Below are 20,591 nucleotides of genomic sequence, written 5' to 3'. Positions count from 1 at the left end.
CACAGATTTCTCACAGAAAAAAAGAGAAGCTATGCTTTCTGGTCATGCCCTACAATGTATATAAAAAACTGCTGCCTGTGTCCCTAATACTGCTGATTCTGGATCAGAGTATCTCCAGAGGGCTTTTGGGGTCTCTTACAAGAAGAAAAGCCCCAAGGTAAACCATACATCAGTTGGGAAAAAGGTTTCCCTGTGGCTTTGTCATCTATGTCCTGGCTGCTTGTGAGGTGTTTACCAAACATTTATGTTCTCACTGTGGTAAGTGCCCACTTTGACTAACAAATGGAAATAGAGTCAGAGAACTCTAACTCTGCATGCATGCAGAAAATCATGTCTTGGTCTTGCCACAAATAGAAAAACAAAATTTTAATCTACAGCTTAATCAGTGTTAACACAAGTTTTCTTGTAAACTACGCAAGTTTAATAAACACACAACTTTTTTAAAAGAAAAAAGCTTGCAACTATTGCCTTCTTCACAGGAACTGCATGGCTGAATATAACATTTGCCTCCTTATCTACATAGGCCAGTGCTTTATAGAGAAACCTCTCTACATCAGGCATGGGTGCTAACTCCTGTTTCCTGGCCACACAACAGCCGGTTTGCATGGTGACATTGCAGTCTCAGGGAATCTTGGCCTGGAGCAGCTCTGCCAGAGCTGTGCTATGGTGAACATTGCTGGTTGTAGCCTCTGCACCTTGCACCACTTCACTGGCAGGCTTTTGCTCATCCGACTGAGACTCAGCCACACAAAAGACAGCCACCACTCTTCTAACCTGACTGCCAGGGTACGCAGGTCCTCGCAGGAAAGCCTGTTGCCTTCATTCATGGGAATGCCATCCAGCTCCACCACCCCATGCTGAGGCTGCCTCTGCAGGAGCAGGAGGAGATGCTCCTGTTTTGTGTCCACATCAGAGATGAGAATGTGTCCCTCTGTAACAGGGGCCAGGCCACCCTCTTCCACTCTCAAATGGCTTGTCAAAACCTGCAGGGAGGAGAAATGTTGAGCTCTCTTTTCTACTGCACCTCCAAACATACACTGAACAGGGCAATTCCCATTTGCTCTTATATAAGGATGTGTGCCATCTTAAAAACCAAAATGCCAAATATTCTTTTCTGCTGTGTTAGAAAAACGTAGGAGGTTACCCGTAGGGCCATGATATGTTTTTCCCAGTTCTCATCCTATTCATGGAGGCTCCTGGCCTCCATAGGCAATAAGCGGTTTTGCTAACCAGGATGTGACATACGTGTTTTTGACCAGATACACAGATGCCAAAGGTAGTCCACAGTTTATTTAGGACAAAATATCACACTGCACACTCATCAGACTTCACCTCCCACTTCCATCCCAATGCAAGCCATGTGCAAGACACTGAAAACCTGATCCCATGGAAGATTTATTTTTTTATCTCAGTCAAGTCAGGATATCTCTCTATATTTCTGTTTCAACATGAAGCAATTCCCAAGTCCTTCACCCAGTCCCTTTCACCACCACCCTACCTCTGGAGCTTGATTGTCCACAGGAAGAATTGTAATATTGAAGCAGATCCCATACAAAGTACCTCCATGCTGATTGCTGACGGAAAAAATAAACTGGACTTGCTGAGGTTCAGGACCGATGTCCTGCAGTGGTGGCATATAGGCAACTTTCATATAGTTCACAGCATGCTGCAAAAAGAGAAGAGGGGTGCATGTAAGGGTAGATAATGGGAATATCCATAATTCATGACATTAAGGACCTTTCTAATCCCCTGATTGGATGTTATTTCAACTGTCAAAATTAAGTCCTGAAATTTTGCACTATTTTGCTACCAGCAATACCTTGATTAAATGCATCTTTAGCTACAAATTAGGTGACTACATGTTCAAATACTTGACCTATAGCAAAAGATATAGACACGGTTTATAAGTGATAGCGGAGGTGATAACCTTACCCTCTTGATGAAGCCCTTTAAAAGCACTGGTCCCAGGACCTTTTCTAACTGTGACTTTAAAATAAACAATTCATAAAAGCTAACATCTCCTCCAGCAGCTGAGTTTGCCCTCACCAGTGTGAATAGCAACTGCATGTCCTGTGTCCCTCAGTGAGGGCAGGCTAGTGAAAGAGGCTAAAATAGTTATCAAAATCTTGCACCCAGACACCCGTATTAGGCACACAGTTAAGGGTTTGTAGGCTCAGAGCTCTCGATATGGTACTGCAGTGATCACCATTATGCAACTGTAGCCACACAGCAGGATATAAAACAGGGCACTTTAGTAATACTTGTTTGTCAAACTACAAAACCATGAAAACTGAACAACAAAATCCTGAAAAGCACCTGTTCCAGCTGGCCATACTGTGCCACATCTATTGGTGGAGATACTGAGAAGCAGCAGGAAATTGTTCAAGGTCTCATTTCCAAATTTTGTGGTTTTTTCCTTCCTCTTACATCAGATGAAGCCAAATTCAGCCTACCCTAAGCAACTGCAACCCCTATTGGTTTTAGGAGAGTTGTGTTTACATATTGCAAGACTGAAGCATGATAGAAATTTGTTTTGAAAGTTGGTATTGAAATAACAAAGTTTTGAGCTTCTTAAGCAGAGCTCGTGATAGTAGTGCTCATTTTCCACCTCTTGTTTTCCTGTCAAAAAAAAGCTGAACACTTGTAACTTTTTTACATTGTTTAGAACTGCTTATGATACCAGATAACATAACAAACCTGAGTAAATGACCGCAGTGCAAGAGCAGCAGGATCCTTGACCAATTTGGGGATAGTGTCCACCATAAACAGCTTCCCAGCATCTGAGTAGCTACACAAAAATACGTATGTCACATACTGGCCAGCAATACCAAAGAACAGAAAAAAACAGTCACTTAGCTCAATCTTGAATTTCAAATTACTTTCCCACTCCCAACTGCATTGAAAGGAAAACCATTTTTCTTTCTTCTATCCTTGTTATTCATTTAAACATTATCACAGAAAACTGACCACAGGAAATATTTTTCAGGATGGTCATGAAAAATCATCTCATACTTTATGAGCAAGATCTGGGATTGCTACAAGTGTGTTTCTACACATCCCAGATACCATTTACACCACCTGAAAGTCTAGTCCATCACATCCTTATTGCTTGCACACCTTCATTTATCTTTAAGCAGAAAAATAAATAATTTTTGGTTTTCTTACATCTCATAAACTCTGAAATGAACTAGATTCCAATAACGTGGCTTTCCAACAGGAGTGACCAGCAAACTGGATAACTATATGGCTATTTGACTGACTAGGGGAAGAGACTAAATGTGCTTCTCCTCTAGCTATGTACTGATCCTCTGTTGCTTGAGGTCAAAATTGAAAGCGTTGATCTTCAGCTTAAACCATGCAATGTCTGGATTTAAAACTTTTCATTTAGCAAATTGTTGCCAACGCTGCGATGAAATTACAGCATCACTGACATAAACTCCTACTACACCTATTCATCCCATACCCCTAATTGCCCCCAGAACCTGTTCTGCCTCCATTCTGCTCCACAGCTTCCTAGTCCAGGACCAGGAGTCCTTCACAATGCCATGGTAATAACACTTATTCTTGAAAAAGCTGTAGCACCTCATCTTAGTCTGGGGCAGGCACAGGTCAGCCTCATTCTAACAGAAGAGGTGCTGTGACTTGTGCTTGAAGCTGTACAGGATCCCACAACAGTGTAAAAGGCAAATCCAACAAAGAAAATATTTCAGATGCTTTCCTGCTTCTTATTTCTTGCTAAACTATGCATTGGGGTTTTTCATTACACTATGTATTACTCTGTTGTTTTAGGCTCTAGCTTACCCTTAATCATCAACAAGAGAGCTGCAACCAGCTATTGTCGCCTGCCCTTTTAGCAAAAATGAGGAACCTGAGGCACTAGCATGTTACTACCACTGAGGCTGCTCCTCTTACATGGGTCATTGCCCTGGCCCACCTGAAAGTTATATCAGGTTGCACCTACCTATGGGTGCAAGAGAAAAATGGGGAAGTGGTTATGGTGTATGTGAGCTCCCTGTCTTGCTCTTCCACATCTATGAAGTGGAGATGTTTCTTAGTTAAGTGAGCAATCTCAGTCTCCTTAACAACCAGGTGACGGGTCACGTCTGGGGCTTGTCTGGGTAGTTGATCATCCACAGGAATAACGTGCACCATCAACACCTGAAATTGGGAAGACAGTAAAATCACTAGCCATTCCTCTCAATAAGAGAATGTCCAAGTAGCTGTTTACAAACATGTACACAGAAGTAAGTGGATCACTGGAATATGAGATACAGGATGTGGCCGTCATACCATATCATGAACACATGAGTAATGAAGTATACAAGAGTTAAATGCAAAGCTTATGAATCTTAGTGGTTTCCCTCTAAATTAAATGCAAAGTTGAATTCAGTATGTTGGACTCTTGGGTAAAATAAATAGTCTATTCTCATTTGACTTCAAGAGGTGTGTTTAATTTGTTTCTGCTGTCTCCAAATACAAATTGCTTTCAACATTTCACTTTGCAGTGTAGGAAAAAGTCTTTGCAATGGACTTGTCTCTCTGTCGCCAGGCAAAGAATTACCCCAAGGAAAGTAAGAACAAGAAATAGCTCTGGAGAACAGTGTTTGTGGTAATGACCGTGGTGATGGCAAATTGCAAATATCTATACCAGTTCAATTTGAAAGCCTGTCAGAACATGTAAGATCATCAGATCATCATTTGAAGGAAAAATGCAGCAGACTGCCAAAGATGCTTCAGTTTCATACCTGTGGCTCTGAGAGATTGGGAGGATCGTGGCTGTCACATAGCACAAACTCAAGGGAATCTTCAAATACTTCTCCTCCCAAATGATGATAATAAATTATTCCATTGAATAGATCCCTCTGAAGAAAACTGTTGACAGAATACCCTGTAGAATTGAAGAATATATCTTCTATTGAACAGTGCATGATTTTAGTAGTACATCAAAATTATCCATTAGCTGTGCAAGTGACTGGTGAAGCATAATGTCCTCTTTTTAAACATAACTAGGGAGAGTCCTTTGAAATGTTCTCTCATTATCTTCCACGTTCTTTGAAGATCATCAGCTTCTTTTCTACGTCACTTAGAGATGACTCAACAAATGAAGCAACACAGCCAACAGGCCTAAAGCCTTGTTCAGAAGTCAGAAGAGAATTTGCAGGACTAGCAGCCTCTGCAGTCTAGCACAGGAATTTCTGAGTTCAGTTACATGGAGGGAGAGCTTTCTCCTAGTTTAGCATCATTATCGTCATCTATCAGCTCTGAATTTGTCATGGATCCTTGTAGGTAAACTAACTCCTGACTAGCCTAGAAAAATACTGTAGGAAAATAGACTCAGAGTGGAAGAATTGTGGCACAGGTGTACATGTACACAGGTACAGTTATCCTCATGCACAGGCTGACATTAATTAATGATGGTGTTTTTAAACTATAATGAAAGAAGTACAAGTTTGCCATGATTTGTCCTAAGCCAAAGTAATTTGTCTAATTGTAACTTTTAATGTAAATAAAAAAGGAGGAGACAAAGAAAAGCATGCTGTTATGGATGTGTTTCATTACCTATCATGTTTGGTCCTGGTTTCTTCATGATTTCTCCAGCCTGTGATGGCTTGGTAATATTGAATAGTATGTAATCATCACTGGAATCCATGTCAGAAGCATGAAGCATGGAGCCCTGAATCAGGATGGTCTGTCCCTCAAGAACTTCAATAACCATATTGCTGATCAGAAATGGAGGGCTGTCATCTTTAGGGAGGATATTGATTGGAAGTTTGTGGCGAATACTGTGGGGGCCATCAAAAATTCTAAATACCACAAAGTCCTTAGTAGAATCACTGTCATCATGATGGTAGTGAACAACTCCAGCCTGAATGTCAGAGACTGTGAACAGGAATCCTTTCCCTCCTGTCAAAACAGTGGAAGAAAATGCATCAAAAATGTGTGGTTCAGCCCAGAAGAGAATCCTTCTACCAATATGAATGTTATTAGGGGAGAGAGAAAACACTGCATTTCCAACTAGAAGAATCAAATGTAACTTCACCTATCAGAAGCAAGCTTGTATAAATTGGACTAATTAATAAAAATGCAGAAAAAGTCCTCCAAATGCACTAAAGATAACTTGGATGGAGACATCAAGGATTTTTAACTGTGACTGTTTCCACTTTAATTTCAACCTCTACTTTCTTATCAGAACATTTTACATGTATTTTAAGCATCAAACAGAATATGCTTTATAATTAAATTCAGCATTTCATTGCAAGTAAAAAATTTGTAGGTTTTTTTGTATATTGAGGCTTTTTACTGTTTATAATAAAACAATTTTATACCTCTGCTTCACTAGATGTGTTATGCATACAGACAAGTATTCAGGTAAGTTAAAGGTTTTAAGAACTGCAATCTGGTGCTGAAAGGTATGATCTCACCGGGACCTCCAAGAGAAAAATCCAAGCATTCCTTTAAGGTTTGAACATCATTTGGCACTTGCCAGACAAAGAAAAAAAGAAGATAATTGCCAAAAATTGTGTTGATGGTTTCCTCTTTACGTACCTATGCAGACATATAAAAGAGAACAAGGAGAAGAAATATCCAGCCCTGACTGATGCATGGGAGTCTGAGAAACCCTCAGACTGAGCATGCAAGTATGGGACTGCCACCAGGATGGGCCCTGCAGGCACAGCTGGTCTACCGCTCTACTGCCTGCAGCCACCCTCCAGCTCCTGGCTGGCTGCACAGTCCCTCTGTAACACTACCTCCAGGACTGAGCCTACTCAGCACTGCTGACACCACACAGTTTGTGTCTGTAGTTTTACAGGAGGATGATCTTCCAGACAATTAACTCCTTGGCAGTAGTTTCCTGAGATAAAATGTACTTCTAAGTAGTTTCTATTTCCACTAAATTCCAAATATCAATTTCCCCTTTTCTTTAAATACTTGACTTATGTCTCTAGATTATGCATTTTACATGAATATGTCTAACTATCAAAAAAACCCAGCACTGACAGTGGCAGCATGTTCCCACCTTGTGAAGAGCAGAGTCTCTTTTTTTACATAAGCATTTTCCCAAGCACTGTGCCATCTCATGGGCTGCAGAGCAAAGCTAGCAGTATTGATAAGGCAGAAGGCTAATGAATTAGAAGTCTAATTTAATTGTCATTTTTGGAAATAAACCTTAAAGCTGCCAGTAAGTATCAACCATATCCAAATGTTATCTGTATTCGCCAATAAATCAAAATCACTTGGCATTCTTTAGCATTTTGCAAGCAAAAATCTTAGAAATGAAAATGCAGTGACTGCATTTCACCTGTCATGCTTCTCAATGAAAGCATAGCTGATTTCTTTAAAATTTCAGCTTTGGAATGTAAATATATATTAGGAAAGTAAAGGTTTAAATGCCAAATTTTTTAATATCCCTTTTTTAATCCCCATGCCCAGCATGGTTGTAGCAGGGGAAGGTGGTCAGCAGAGGGAGTAGAGCTGTTGCATTATGATAGAGGATAAGTTCCCAGTCTCTGGAGTTGAAATGACATACCTCTCACTGAGAGCCGCCCATGCTGTAAGCCATCGACAGTGACCAAGTGAACATTTTGGATGTCATCATTGTCTACAATTTGGAAGTGTTGCCATGTGATGGGTCGTGATTGCCCCTCTAGGAGGTTGAGGCCTGCAAAGAGCAGAGCATTACATCACCAAAGTACCTGTGACATTCAAGGTTGTCAGCATCTAGCCCTTCCACAGGCATTTACAAACAGGGGAAAAAACCAGAATGTTTAATTCCATGTACACACGTACCTGCGACAGGCTTTCCAGGTTCGGGTTGGAAATCAGGAAAAATTTCTTCATTGAAAGAGTGGTTAAACATTGGAACAGGCTCTCCAGGGAAGTGGTGGAATCACTATCCCCAGAAGTGCTCAAAAAACAACTAGACATGGCACATGGCTATATGATTTAGTGGGCATGGTGATTTTTGGATGAAGGCTGGACTCGATAATCTTGGAGGTCTTTTCCAGCCTTGATGATTCCATGATGCTATGATTTTAAGGCTAGCTAAAAGCCTGATAACAGCTTCTGACATACTTGCCTTAGTTAACTGTCTTTAAGGCATCTTTTTCAGATGAATAGTCTATTCTGGTGCTGCACAATACACGTAATGTGAGTGGCTTGGTGTGCGAACTGCACACTGTGCCCTGGGTGAGGGGAAATGGGTGGAGCCCCAGGCAAAGGAACCGTGAATGGGTACAGACCCTTTGTCTAACAAAGGGCACAGGGAGTGGCTGGTCACATAGAAACACTGAAGGATTCCATAAACAGTGAGAAGAAGTATCACCACTGGGACAAGTACACAGACTGTGAGGGTATAAAAGCCCAGGGATTCCTTTGTTCAGGGTCCCTCCGTACAGACACTCAGCTTGAGCTGGTTTTGTGTTGTTGCACCAAGTTGAATGACATAAAGGAACCAGATATCTGGGACTCTGCTATGGAAAACCCAGGTTCGAGCCACTAACTAGTCTTATAGTGTGAATGTGGTGTGTGTAGGGAGTCAAGAGGGGCACCCATCGGCTCACTGGAGCTGCCTGCTGTGAAGGGGCTTTGGTCACAGCAGTGAAGGTCTTGGGTGGTGCAAGTGTGGTCCACAGAGGAGGCCATCTCAACGATCAGACAGGAAAGTTTCCTCAACATCTGGTTCCAATTACCTGATAAACTAGCAAGGCACATTTCTGGACATTTGCACAGACAGGAGTGTTGCACTTGAAATCTCACAATGTCTGAAACTGGGCACTCAGCTTCCTTCGTGAGTCTGCATTTAAAAATATATATTGATCTTCATGATGGAGAACAGCATTCCTTCGTTCTATTCTGACAGTCATTTCAGGTGGGTTTCTCTGGAAGACACGAAGTGCCTTCCTCTCAGCTCCTTCCCTTTCTATGGTGAGGAATCTGCACTTTCTCCAGCATTAACTTCAAGACTCATTTGATGATACAGTTTTGTCTTTTGATGATTAAATATCAATGTACATTTCACTCTCTAACAGGAGACCCTCTCCCCTTCACAGTGCAGGCATCATAAATCTGTTTGAATTAGGCTTAACCCTGTAAAGTTTCCAGGATTTAAATGGTTGGTGGTATATTATGTCCTCTTTTCCCAGTTGTTCATTTTTGCACACTTCCACTTTAAACGCCAACAAGCCTTGGTCTTTTCCACATGCTACCCTACTATTTCTATTCCATCGTACATTTGTCCTTACTATTTAAGCATTTTTATGTACAGTTCATTCTTAAAGAAAATGCTGTATAAAGAAATCCTGATTTTCCCATTTTTCTTTATTCTACATTCCAGTTAAAATCTTAGATTTTTTCAAGTTGTTATAACATGTTCCCTCCAAAATGGATAAAGGGAAAGAACAGATTTATGCCCCTTCGGTTTAATGATCCTTAAACTCCAGATATAAACCTGAATTTTAGAGTTTTGTCAAATGTCTGTGAAAAAATGTTATAAATTCTGTAGCAAAGTAAACTGAACAAGAGAGATCTCACCTGTATTCCATGAAACCCGAGGGGCATTTGTATCTGTTGTTCTGATAGAAAGATGGACAGTGACTGGTAAACTCCTTTCAAAGTGGAAGTCATGAACCTCAAACTCCACCTGTTGTGAAAACAGATGAAGTGTTTATTGAAAAATAAAGGCCCTGAAAAACAAATGTACCTCAAAACACATATAGTGCATTCTATTCTGAGAGATCTTACAGGCTTCTGATAATATGTTAAACAAAACTTGATTTAACTTCTAAAAAAAACCATTGAAATTCTGCACTAGAAGACTATCTGTCTTCTGTGCTCTTCACAGTGAATTCTGAGGAAGTTAGTTTGCAGTGTGTGGAAATGAATGGGAAAGATAAGCATTTTCATTGTTGTTTGCGGTACAATTAACTCAGCAATTAATATAACGCTTTTTTTTATTAGCAATAATGAAAGTGGGTGGGGGCATTTCCTGCTCTTGTAAGACATATAAAAGCAAATATGAAAGAAAATATATGGGGTGGCATAGAAAAAATATAATTACAAAAAAAAAAACCAGTCTTGAGTTGTCAGACTCTGGGACTGTCAAATTCTTGAACCTGCACTCAAACTATGCTCAAAGCAGGACAGAGACAAGGCATTTAAGGAGCAGATGGTTCAGAAGGATGTCTGATCCTCACACCAAGGAAACAGAAAGATAGGAGGTTCCTATGACAGCCAAGATTAAAAAAGAGACAACCCTTGTCAGCATCAGGTGCCAGTTACTGTTACTGTTCCTCTGCTTTCCAGTCATTTGTCCTCAGTTTAACCTTACTCTGACTTTTCTTTCTTCAGTTTCATTACTTTAGTACCAACCATTTTGTTTAGATCAGGGAATTCCTTAACTATCTTACCAGACAGTTATTTTATAACTTACTCCAGACTCTGCAGACAGCAGCTTGATCTCATCATTTGCATCATGTTCTCTGTGTTCGTGACATGCTTTTATCACTCCCATCAGGAACTGCTGGGAGTCCCTTTTTGTTATCTGTATGCCACCATTGCCACAGCAGGTAGGCTGTAAGACCAAATGGCACTCCTGACCTTTAGCTGGTCTGTCTTTCATGACTTTAAATATGTCACCTCTACAGAGGTCACAGGGATGAGTACTGTCATGTAGGGATAAAAGCTGTGTGGAAAAGGCACCACTGATTTTTCCAAAGGCTCTTGGGTAGACCTACAAGTACTGTTATTTCACTATTCCCCTTATAAAAAAGTAAAATCAAATCAAATAAAATAAACATCCTGTTTAGATATTCTCAGTCAGAGCGGCTAAAAAGATTTCAGTGCAAAGAAATTCTTACATAGTCAGTAATAAATATCTAATTTTTTTAGATAGTTAGTGATGAGTCATAGGGAAAAATGGTAAAAGATTTTACCTCTGCTCCTGCACTGTATATAGTTATAGAAACTTTTTTTTCCTGAAAAATATCCATTACATACGAATGCATTTATTTACAGCTCACTGAATTTTTCAGAGATTAAAACAGCAAATGCTCATACATTCCACTGTTACCTCATAATTCCTCCTCTCTGTGTGGCTGTTATTTGGAGGCTGATAAGCAATGAGCATGTCACTGAGATCTCTCCAGGTGAAGGAGCCAATAGGTTTTGTGTGGTCAGACAGGTGAGTGATGAAGCCCTGAGGAGGTGGCTTGGTAATGTTGAATACAAGCAGCGACTTTGGAGTTTCACTGTCTTCAGCATCAATGGTTGTGGTTGAAATGGGGGTTAAAATAAATTGGTCTACTTCGAGGATGAACTTTGCCATTGGGGCAGCTTTGGGTATTTGGTTGGGAACAGCACCTTTAATGTGAACAGGGAGCCACGCATACTCAGTCTATAACAGGAAAAAATGAGACAACTGAAAAGGCAAAGTCTAGCAAACAAAGTAAATTCATTTTCTGCTAGCTTCATGGAGTGAATTGGGGTACACATTAATGCAATAATTATTTTGAAAAAAATAACTGAAACCTTTTAATTGCAAAATGCCTAAAGTAAATATTTAGATGTCATAAATATGACTTCCAGGTTCACTAGTCTTACTTGTGTCCTTAATTTGGGGCTGAAACAACTTACTTAATTTAATGGGAGTTTAATGAATAACTTTATCTGACAGAAGCATACACAAGCCATTAATTATTATTAACTGAATATGTTCACACAACTCTTAGCTTGTTAATTACTGTATATTTTGAAGTCATTGAAGATCATGCTGTATAAAAAATGTGCCAGAATTAATTTATCTTTCAGGATAAACTACTTATGTCTGACAGTAATCAACCAGAGATGTTTCTCTGTAGACATAATGGCCAAAGCATAGAGGCATGGACATAATGCCTTTCCTTTTCTCAGCTGGCAGCATTCTAGGAGCTGAACAAAGTTTAAGGCTCCCTATCTCTCTTCAAATGTGAAAAGGACCAATGAATTTTTTTTTCTTTTTTTTAAAAATGGGAAGACAATCAGACATTGTAATCTTGCATAAAAATCTACCTTGTGCAGAGTTTTGCTTCTGCTGTCTGTGAGATCCAACCGCACAGGAATATAATCAGTGTCAGGTGAGGGAGGGTCAAGATGTCTATACCGAATCCCCATCCTCAGAAATTCTTCACAGCTCATTTTTTTGTTGTGAATGACTCCTAGTCCCAGCATGCAGCTCCCATTTCTGCACTGCTGGCCCAGGCTGTGCTCTGTAAACCAACAGAAGCAATAATGAAACTGTTACTGGAGCGAAAAATGACATGGGGAACCTGTCTATACAACTAAACTAACTCTGATAGAAAGTCAGTGGGATGAGAATTAGGGCTCCTTTCCTGACTTAACTTTTCCTACAGGATTTTGTTTTCAACTGACATCTTCCAGCCTCATCCTCCCTTGGTCTCTTGGTTAGTTGCTGCCTCAAACAACTCCTTATACTGTTTCTATTGAGTCTTGGCTCTCACAAGGTGGTCACATTGGTCCACGTGTCTAGGAGCCAGAAAAAGACTCCAATCAGGGAATTATTGACCCAGATCTGTGATCTGCATTGCGCCCCACAAAAATTTCACATCTCTTTCATGTCCATGATAGCTCAAGCTGTTCATTAAACTTCACATGACCCACTCTTACCCAGCATGTCTGAAACAACCCACTACTGCAGACTTAATCTGCTGGGTCTCTTTGAACATGCTAATGCAAACAAGTGAAGCACATCGTACTAGTGCCAGGGAATAAGCTCTGTGGCTGATCTCCATGAATCTGCTCTTGCTGCACTTTCCCGGTGGTGAGCTGGCCATGTGCAGGCAGGTGGGTTTCTGAAGAGATTATGGAAATGGTGCAATCCAGATTTATCTTCCTGTCATAATCAAAAGTGAGAATGTTCTTGTCAATCACCCTGGACAGACCATAGTACTCAGGGACCTCCAGGGCATGGGAGCGCATTTTTATGATGTTACAGTCTGGCTCAAGTAACTGCACGTGAAGGGTGAATGTTTCTACAAATGTTTCCACTTCTGTAAACCTGCAAGTGACAGAAGAAAATTAATTATGCTCCATCCCATCCTCTTTTGTTTTGTGAACTGGGCACTGTCCTTATCTTCTAAACTGAGTTACTTGAACCCCTTTCTCTCTTGTGCCCTCAAATCCCAGACTGCCATGGTTCAGACCCTGCTGCATGACTCCCCATTCTTGCAAGCAGGGTGTCTATGGGAAGGAAGAGTTTACTCTCTGTGTATATACAAGTGTCTGTCCCTATCAGCAGAACAGCAGAGAATATACAGCAATCTGAAAGCACTGTTGTCACTCTCAATAGCATAATGAAAAATCACTGAGTTTCTGTCATAAGCAAGCAATACATAATGCACATTACACAAGTGTACCTGCAATACATGGTGAGAAATGTTTCTGTAAACAGATGGTCACTTGTTGACTAATGATGCAGCTACTGGATCGAAGTAGTTACAACATGTACAGCAGAACATGCTTCTACTGTGAAAAAACGGACTGTTTGCTCTTCCTGAGGTCAGCTGGGCTCCTGGTAACAGTGAAGTGTGATCTCCTGCCATTGCTTACCTGTACAGCCGAAGCATGACCATGTCTTCGTCTAAAATTGGACAGCCATTGTGGGTATATTTGACCTCATTAGGAAGGAAGTGACAGTCAAAAACCTATGAAGGAGAAAGAATAGACTAGTACAACACTGTCAAAGATATTAACTTCACGGCATCTGTTCCACTTCTCTCTGAATGTCAGTAATGCATCAGACTGAGGGAATTCTTAATACATATTTCATTTCTATGAATAGATATTCACCTGTTCTGTAATCTTCCAGTGAGAGTCAGAGCAACCACTTTAATGGGGGGCTGCTAGCACTCCACAGTTAGGAGGGGAATGGCCACAGGTGATTGTTTCAGGCTGTCAAGTCCCTCCCCTGTGCAACAAATAGTTTTAGCTCATACTTCTTGACCACTGCAGCCTGTGGAGTTAAGGATGCAGGTGGTATTCAACTGCAGTGGTGCTGAAAAATCAGCAGATCCTGCATTGTAATGTGAGATTTATTAGCTTCTAAAGTTGCTTATGGAGGTAGCTTGATTATACAGTAAATCTTAATTTATGGTCACTACCACTGGATTACAAAAGTATGACCCAGAGAAACTTCTCTGTTAGAAACTTTGCCAACTGAGATCTGTTCCATGTTTTTGTGATACTGACTTTGTACCAGTAGCTCTTTACTAGATCAGATGTCATCTCTGTGCCATACCAACCCCATCCCAAAGTCACTGCAATCTCACAGCACAAAAGCAAGCAAATTTCTACATTGTCTCCAACAGATAAATCAAAATAGACTAATTCTTGTGACATATCTGATACAGGCAAAATCTGTGAGGCTGTCTGGCCACAGTTTAACCATCTAAGCCAGGCACTTGTTTCAGGCAGATTGATTTATTTAATGGTTGGTCGACTTGTGAAAGCAAGGCAATTTGGAAAAGTGCCTGACACAAAAAGAAAAAACATTGCTTTGCAGAGTTCCGACACACTTATTCTTTACAAAAGGGGTTTGGATTCTGGGGCATACAATGTTCATGTCCTGGCATACTGCAAATTTCAAGTCTGGCAACATCAGATGAAAGCTCCTAGGATTGATAAAACTATGTCTGTGTTATCTCTTTGGTAACAGAGAAACTCTACACAGTCCATGGAGGATGGAGGATACTCATGTTTCATATCCACAGAGAGACAAGGCATATTCTTGTCAGCAGGGAGCTGAAAGCTAATCACGACATTTCTTGTCTCACTGTGAATCTAAATGGTTGCATTTTTATGGGCAGTATTCACAAATAGTTATATGGACTTCCATGGACTAAAGCAAAATCTGTTCAACATTCACTAATAGACCTAACGAGGCCATAACAAATAAGTATTAATATACATATATGGCTGAATGACATACCACTTTTTTTTTTAAAGAGCTCATTTCTTACTGACAGTTATTTCTTAAAATATGACAAAAGAATCATGAAAATGAAGTACCTTGCTTGAATTACCTTCATTTCCCCAAACACTTTGGAGGATGGTGGAATGGCTGGGGGATTTTAGTGAGATTCTAAAATGCTGACTGGAAATGCAGCTCATGGAGAAAATCTTTGAATGCTCTTATTTTCACTGTAAAAATAAAGTAATACTCTAATTCCTAAATTAGTTGTCATAATGGAAAACTGATTGGAATTTATCAGCTTTTATTATTACTGGAAGGGTCCACTTCTACTGAAGTTATTCTCAGATGCTCAAGATATGTGATAATTGTTCCATATTCCTAGCAATTTTTAAATGTATTGCCTGCTTTTAATTTTCATCAAGACATGTACTGTACAAAGCCTTTTTTTTTAAGTAATGGGTTTGATTTTCAGACACATACACATGGATTAACCTCTTGAAATAATCCATATTACACAGTGTTACCAAAAGTACGATTGGTTTCATTTGTTAGGACTGCTTAGAAAGGAAGAACAAAAACAGTTTGTGAAAAACAAAATTACTCTCATATGATGAACGTTCTGACTATGTTGTGACTGTTCTGTTGTGTATTATTTTCAAATGCCACAGAAATACGTGCTTTGCTGTTTTCCAAACAAAAAAAAAAATATGTATTTTTCTTCCTTAATGTCTTTTCTTTCTTGCTACAAACTAACATAAAGGAACACGACAGTTAAGCAATTAATTAGATAGTCTTAAGTGATATTCTACAAAAATGGAAAATAAAATTAAGAAGTAGTTACGTGGTGTGTTACCTTCTGGGAAAAAAAGAAAGTGTATTATACACAAAACCCAATCGTATTACAGCTTTAGAAGCTTAATATTGTATCCTGAAGATGAGACTGATGAGCCCTCGAAGTCAGTAGGGTTTTGGTGACAGAAGGATGTTGTTGGAGGACTGTGTCAAAGGCTTTACAGAAGTCCAGATAAATGACATCTGTAGCCCTTCCCCTGTCCACTGCTGCAGTCACTCCATCACAGAAGGTCACTGGGTTGGTCAGGCAGGACTTGCCCTTGGTGAAGCCATGCCGGCTGTCCCGAATTACCTCCCTGTCCTCCATATCTCTTACCATAGCTCTTCCAGGAGGATGTGTTCCATGATCTTCGCAGGCACAGAGGGGAGGCTGATGGCTGACAGGTCAGTAGACCGCAGGGAGGATCTACGCTTTTTAAAGATGTAAAATGTTCCCTTCTTCCAGTTTGGAAACTGGGACTTGCCCTGACTGCTATAACTTTTCAAATATCATGGAGAGAGTCTACATCAGGTCCCATCATATCAAAGAATTAATTTCTCTATTTTTAAGACATCACTAGTTCCACATCTTAATTTTTAACAAGGGAATGGAAAATGAAGGACCTTTCCATAAAGATCTGCTACCATTGACTGACAGTCAGTTTATATGTGTATTAAGACACAATCTGCTTTGCAAAAAGAAACATCTGTTTTATGTTTCCTGATATGTTTTCCTTTTATATGAACAGGCAACTCTAATTGGCTATAAATTTGCTGGGTAAGACGAAGGAGATCTAAATCTTTTCCTAATTACTGTTTAGTTTTGTTTTTTTCCACTTCAACTGCCTTTCAATTACAATTGATAATTAAATTGTCATACATTCCTAGAACATTACTCACTGTACTGGCAGTAAACCAGATCATAGCAGAGACATTTTCTAGCTGCAGAATCTCCTGTAGAAAGAGTATGAGTGGCACCAGGAAATCCAGACTCTAGCACCTTTGTTTGGGAACAGTGAAAGCTCAGGCAGCAGAAGCAACCACAGCTCTCTGCAGCCTGGTACCCTAGGGCCACCTGCCCAGCAGAGCCCTTCCCTCTAGATCAGTTATGCCTGCAGCCTCCAAGAGCCACACTCGACTGCCTGGGCACACATCAGAGCCATGAAAGGACAGGTACTCAACAGAGGTGGAGCTGGGAGTGGGGAAGTCAAGGACCGTAGCTATTTTGGAAAACAAGGTATGGGGAATACACATCTCCTGGGACTTCTTGAGAAGTACCTCTAACTATGTGCTTGAAACATGTTGGTTTACACAGGACAAAGAGTCTGTTTCAAGATACCTGAGTCCTACTGCACATAGAAGCTGAGGTGGAAACTGAAAGCAAAGTCACTTCTTCAGTCACATTGCCTACAGAAGAGGTTTGCCAGAGGTTTGACATGTGTCTTTCTTTTTCTCCTCTTTTTCTTCCTCTTCTTTAGATTGGATATTAGGAAAAATTTCTTCACTGAAGGGGTGGTCAGGTATTGGAACAGGCTGCCCAGGGAAGTGATGGAATCACCATCCCTGGAAGTGTTCAAAACTTGTGTAGATGTGGTGCTTAGGGACATGGTTTAGTAGTGGACATGGAAGTGCTGGGTTAATGATTGGACTCAATGATATTCAAAGTCTTTTCCAACCTTAATGAGTCTATGTTTATATGCATCAAGAGCCAACCTATACTGGGGAAGTAGAGGTGGGGTACTATGGTCAGAATCGCTGTTCTGGTAGAGAACAAGCCCTGGGGAAGTTTCAGCAGATGCACTACATTTCTTGGGGCCAGTCTCTAGAGAAGATCAAACATTGCCCTGCTCATTGCAACACCTCCTGTTTTCCCTGCCTATGCTCCTTAGCAGCACTGATTCAGCTGAAATACTTGTCAGTGGTCTGCAAAAGTAACAGTGATGACCAAGAAAAAAGTTCTGAAAAATCTATTGATACTCCTGCACCTACCTTCGCAGAAGCTGCCAAAAACTTGGAAAGGATGTTTAAAACTATATACATATATAAATACACAAAAGTGTATGCTGTATGGTACAATAAACAAAATTTTTCAAAAAGACAAAACCTGTTTTCCTGTGGTTTATTAAAACCATTCATCTTCTATCTATACCATTACCTCTTCACGTCAATTACTTTATAATCCTTCCTGCTATGACTCAGGTGGGGCAATTTGTAAAGCAGATGAGTAGCAGAACGGTGATACGTGAGATACATCTCATTATTCCTACAGGCTTGACATTTGAACAGAAAACAGGGGGAGTTTAATGTATTTGCCATCTGCTAGCAATTTGGATGTTGCAGAGCAGAGCAAACAATGGTGTACACAATGTGCTTATTGTATGTGATTATTTTTTTCTTAATTGCTCCCTAAGTAGTGGCTTCGTGACTAAAATGCAAAATGCTCTAGTGGGGTATGCATTACCCAAGGGGCACTCATTACCCTCATGATTGGAAAGCAAGCAACTGAGAGGCTCAAGAATATCTCCTAACCGAAAGTTTTGAAATACTCATTCTTTGCTTGTGAAAGGAGACTCTGACCAAACTCACTTCCGTTCACTCATGTTACTGAGCTCAGTTTTTGGATTTCTGTGTTACAGTTCTCTGCCAGCTGTCTGCTTAAGCAAAAGGCTAAATGTCACAGACCATTCAGTTTCATGCCTTTTAGTCACTATCCAAAAGAAAAAAAAAACAGTAAGGCAGCTCTTTCTAGTTTCTACCACATGGACACTCAAAGCAGCACAATGGAGCCCAAATACCTGTGGAGTTAATTTTCCAACTCTCTGCGTTATTGGCTCATTAATCACAACTTCAACTTTGCAGACATCCTTCTCTCTGGGGATGGAAAACTTGAGGTCATCTTCTAACAGGAAGACAGACTGTCCCTTCATCACTTTCACCCCGCGGTTCACGCTGATAAAGGAGGAACACACCACTCTTAGCATGACAGGCAGCAGCAGAAATAGCCAGCTTTTCTCAAAGGACTTCATATTATAAGGGGAAGCCAGCCTTTTCCACCAGTGAAAAAAATTTCTTAACAGAAGGAGTCTTCTTTCTCCACAAGCAGACTTTTGCCGTATAATGAAGCACCAAAATATTAGTTGCAGGTAAAAACATATGACATGTTTTCTATTAAGAGTCACTCCTTGACTGAAATTTGGGCAGGACCCTTTCAAAATATCCTTGGAATTTTATAAAATTCATTGGTCAAGCCTGACAAAATGATGAATGTGTTCTCAGAGTCCTTTTAAGGTTTGTTAATCCTGAAAAAAATAAAAGAAAGAAAATTGCTATAAGGAATCAAGCAACTATTGGGATTAAAAAAACCCTACAAACACACACACAAAAACCTTCCACCGTTTCTTACAGTTGCAGTTCATTTAAAGCAGCAGCTTAATTTTACCCGTATTAGGCCTGGTTGAGATGGAGCTCATTTCCCCACAGCTGCCCTCACAGTGCTGTGCTTTGCTTTGGTGGCTAGAAAGGTGTTGATAACACATCAGTGTTTTGGTGACTGCTGAGCAGCGCTGGCACAGCATCAGCACTGTAACATCCCCCCCACCCCAGTGGAGGGAAAGATCCTGGGAGGGGACACAACCAGGCCAGCTGACCCCAGCTAACCAAAGGTTAATCATATGATGTCAGCTCAGATATAAAAGCTAAGGAAAAAAGAAGGAATGGAGGGGCATTTGCTGTTCACGATGTCTGCCTGCTGAGAAACCGCTCTACATTCTGAAGCCCTGCTTCCTGGGAAGTGGCTGGACATCTCTCGCTGATGAGAAGCAGAGAATAAACCCTGTTATTTTCCTCTTCACTTGTGTGTGTGCAAACTTCCCCTTTTGCTTTAGTAAACTGCCTTATCTCAACCTACGAGTTGTTTTCCATCTTATTCTCTCTCCTCTGTCTGGCTGGGGAGTGATAGAGCGGCTTGGTACCTGGCACGCAGCCAAGATCAACCCACCACAGTCTTGGTGGGTTGGGACACAAGTTTGGGACACAAATCTTAAGTCTGGTTTTCTAGCAACTTATGTTTCCATTTTGGTTTAAAATATTGCAGCCATATCAGTCTGAAGAAAATCTGAGGGAAAATGTAGAATTCTAACCAGAGGAAAAGGAAATTCTTGGTAGAAAATGTTTTAAAGTGTTTCATTAACAAATCAAAATCTCAAATAATTTTAAAGAAGTTTATTTACACAGACAGGTTTCACTAAAATCTAGTTATGGAAATATACCCAAAATACTTGCTAAATTTTGTTTCTTTCTTCGGGTATGGGTATCCATAGCACTTCCTGAGACAGCACTACACTTTCTAAAATTCACAGTTTTAAAACACAGTCTGCAATTCTATAAAGAACATCTAGGAAAAAGGGGGAGAAAAACATATTACACTTGAGACTCCAAGTGTGAAAGTATGCTTTGCAGCAAGTGCACCCTTTTAACCTGAATATCTGACTGGCATTTCTCACGTAGTGCATGGATTTCTAGCATTTATCAAATATAATGCATTTCCTTAAAGTACCAGCTGCAAAGCAGGGAGAGAGGTTCTGAATTAAAACGTTCTGTATTGCTGTGTCCTTTTTTTACTTCCTGCACTGAACAAAGTGAAGATAGGGCCGAGGAAAGTGAAATAACCACTCTGACATACGTGTCACAAAGTTGCTCTGAGGAAGATCCTGCCACAAGGACTGCAAAGGATTTTAAATCTTTTGACACCAGCCCCTGCCTGATGAAGAATCAATGCATGAGTAAGTCTGAGCAA

The 20,591-nt window shown here is 40.4% G+C and overlaps 1 protein-coding gene across 1 annotated transcript in view; it reads right to left on the bottom strand.

Moving 5' to 3' along the window:
• The window catches only part of FREM1 (FRAS1 related extracellular matrix 1), a 61,790-nt gene extending 42,844 nt beyond the window's left edge, over positions 1 to 18,946 (bottom strand). The window contains exons 1-13 of the mRNA XM_027744944.2: positions 18,592 to 18,946; positions 13,603 to 13,697; positions 12,750 to 13,051; positions 12,046 to 12,242; positions 11,069 to 11,392; positions 9,532 to 9,640; positions 7,529 to 7,660; positions 5,560 to 5,904; positions 4,746 to 4,888; positions 3,962 to 4,158; positions 2,698 to 2,788; positions 1,499 to 1,666; positions 775 to 983 (exon numbers count right to left, since the gene is read on the bottom strand). Coding sequence (XP_027600745.2) covers positions 775 to 983; positions 1,499 to 1,666; positions 2,698 to 2,788; positions 3,962 to 4,158; positions 4,746 to 4,888; positions 5,560 to 5,904; positions 7,529 to 7,660; positions 9,532 to 9,640; positions 11,069 to 11,392; positions 12,046 to 12,242; positions 12,750 to 13,051; positions 13,603 to 13,697; positions 18,592 to 18,822 — 2,543 coding nt within the window. The 5' untranslated portion in view covers positions 18,823 to 18,946. The remainder of the gene's footprint in view (positions 1 to 774; positions 984 to 1,498; positions 1,667 to 2,697; positions 2,789 to 3,961; positions 4,159 to 4,745; positions 4,889 to 5,559; positions 5,905 to 7,528; positions 7,661 to 9,531; positions 9,641 to 11,068; positions 11,393 to 12,045; positions 12,243 to 12,749; positions 13,052 to 13,602; positions 13,698 to 18,591) is intronic.
• Between the last annotated feature and the right edge of the window lie 1,645 nt (positions 18,947 to 20,591).

The sequence above is a fragment of the Pipra filicauda genome, unplaced genomic scaffold (genome assembly GCF_003945595.2).
Source record: "Pipra filicauda isolate LSUMZ 115617 unplaced genomic scaffold, ASM394559v2 scaffold359_size756093_pilon, whole genome shotgun sequence".
Classification (NCBI taxonomy): domain Eukaryota; kingdom Metazoa; phylum Chordata; class Aves; order Passeriformes; family Pipridae; genus Pipra; species Pipra filicauda.
The sequence above is the reverse complement of the archived record's forward strand: the minus strand, read 5'-3'. Positions and strand labels throughout refer to the sequence as shown.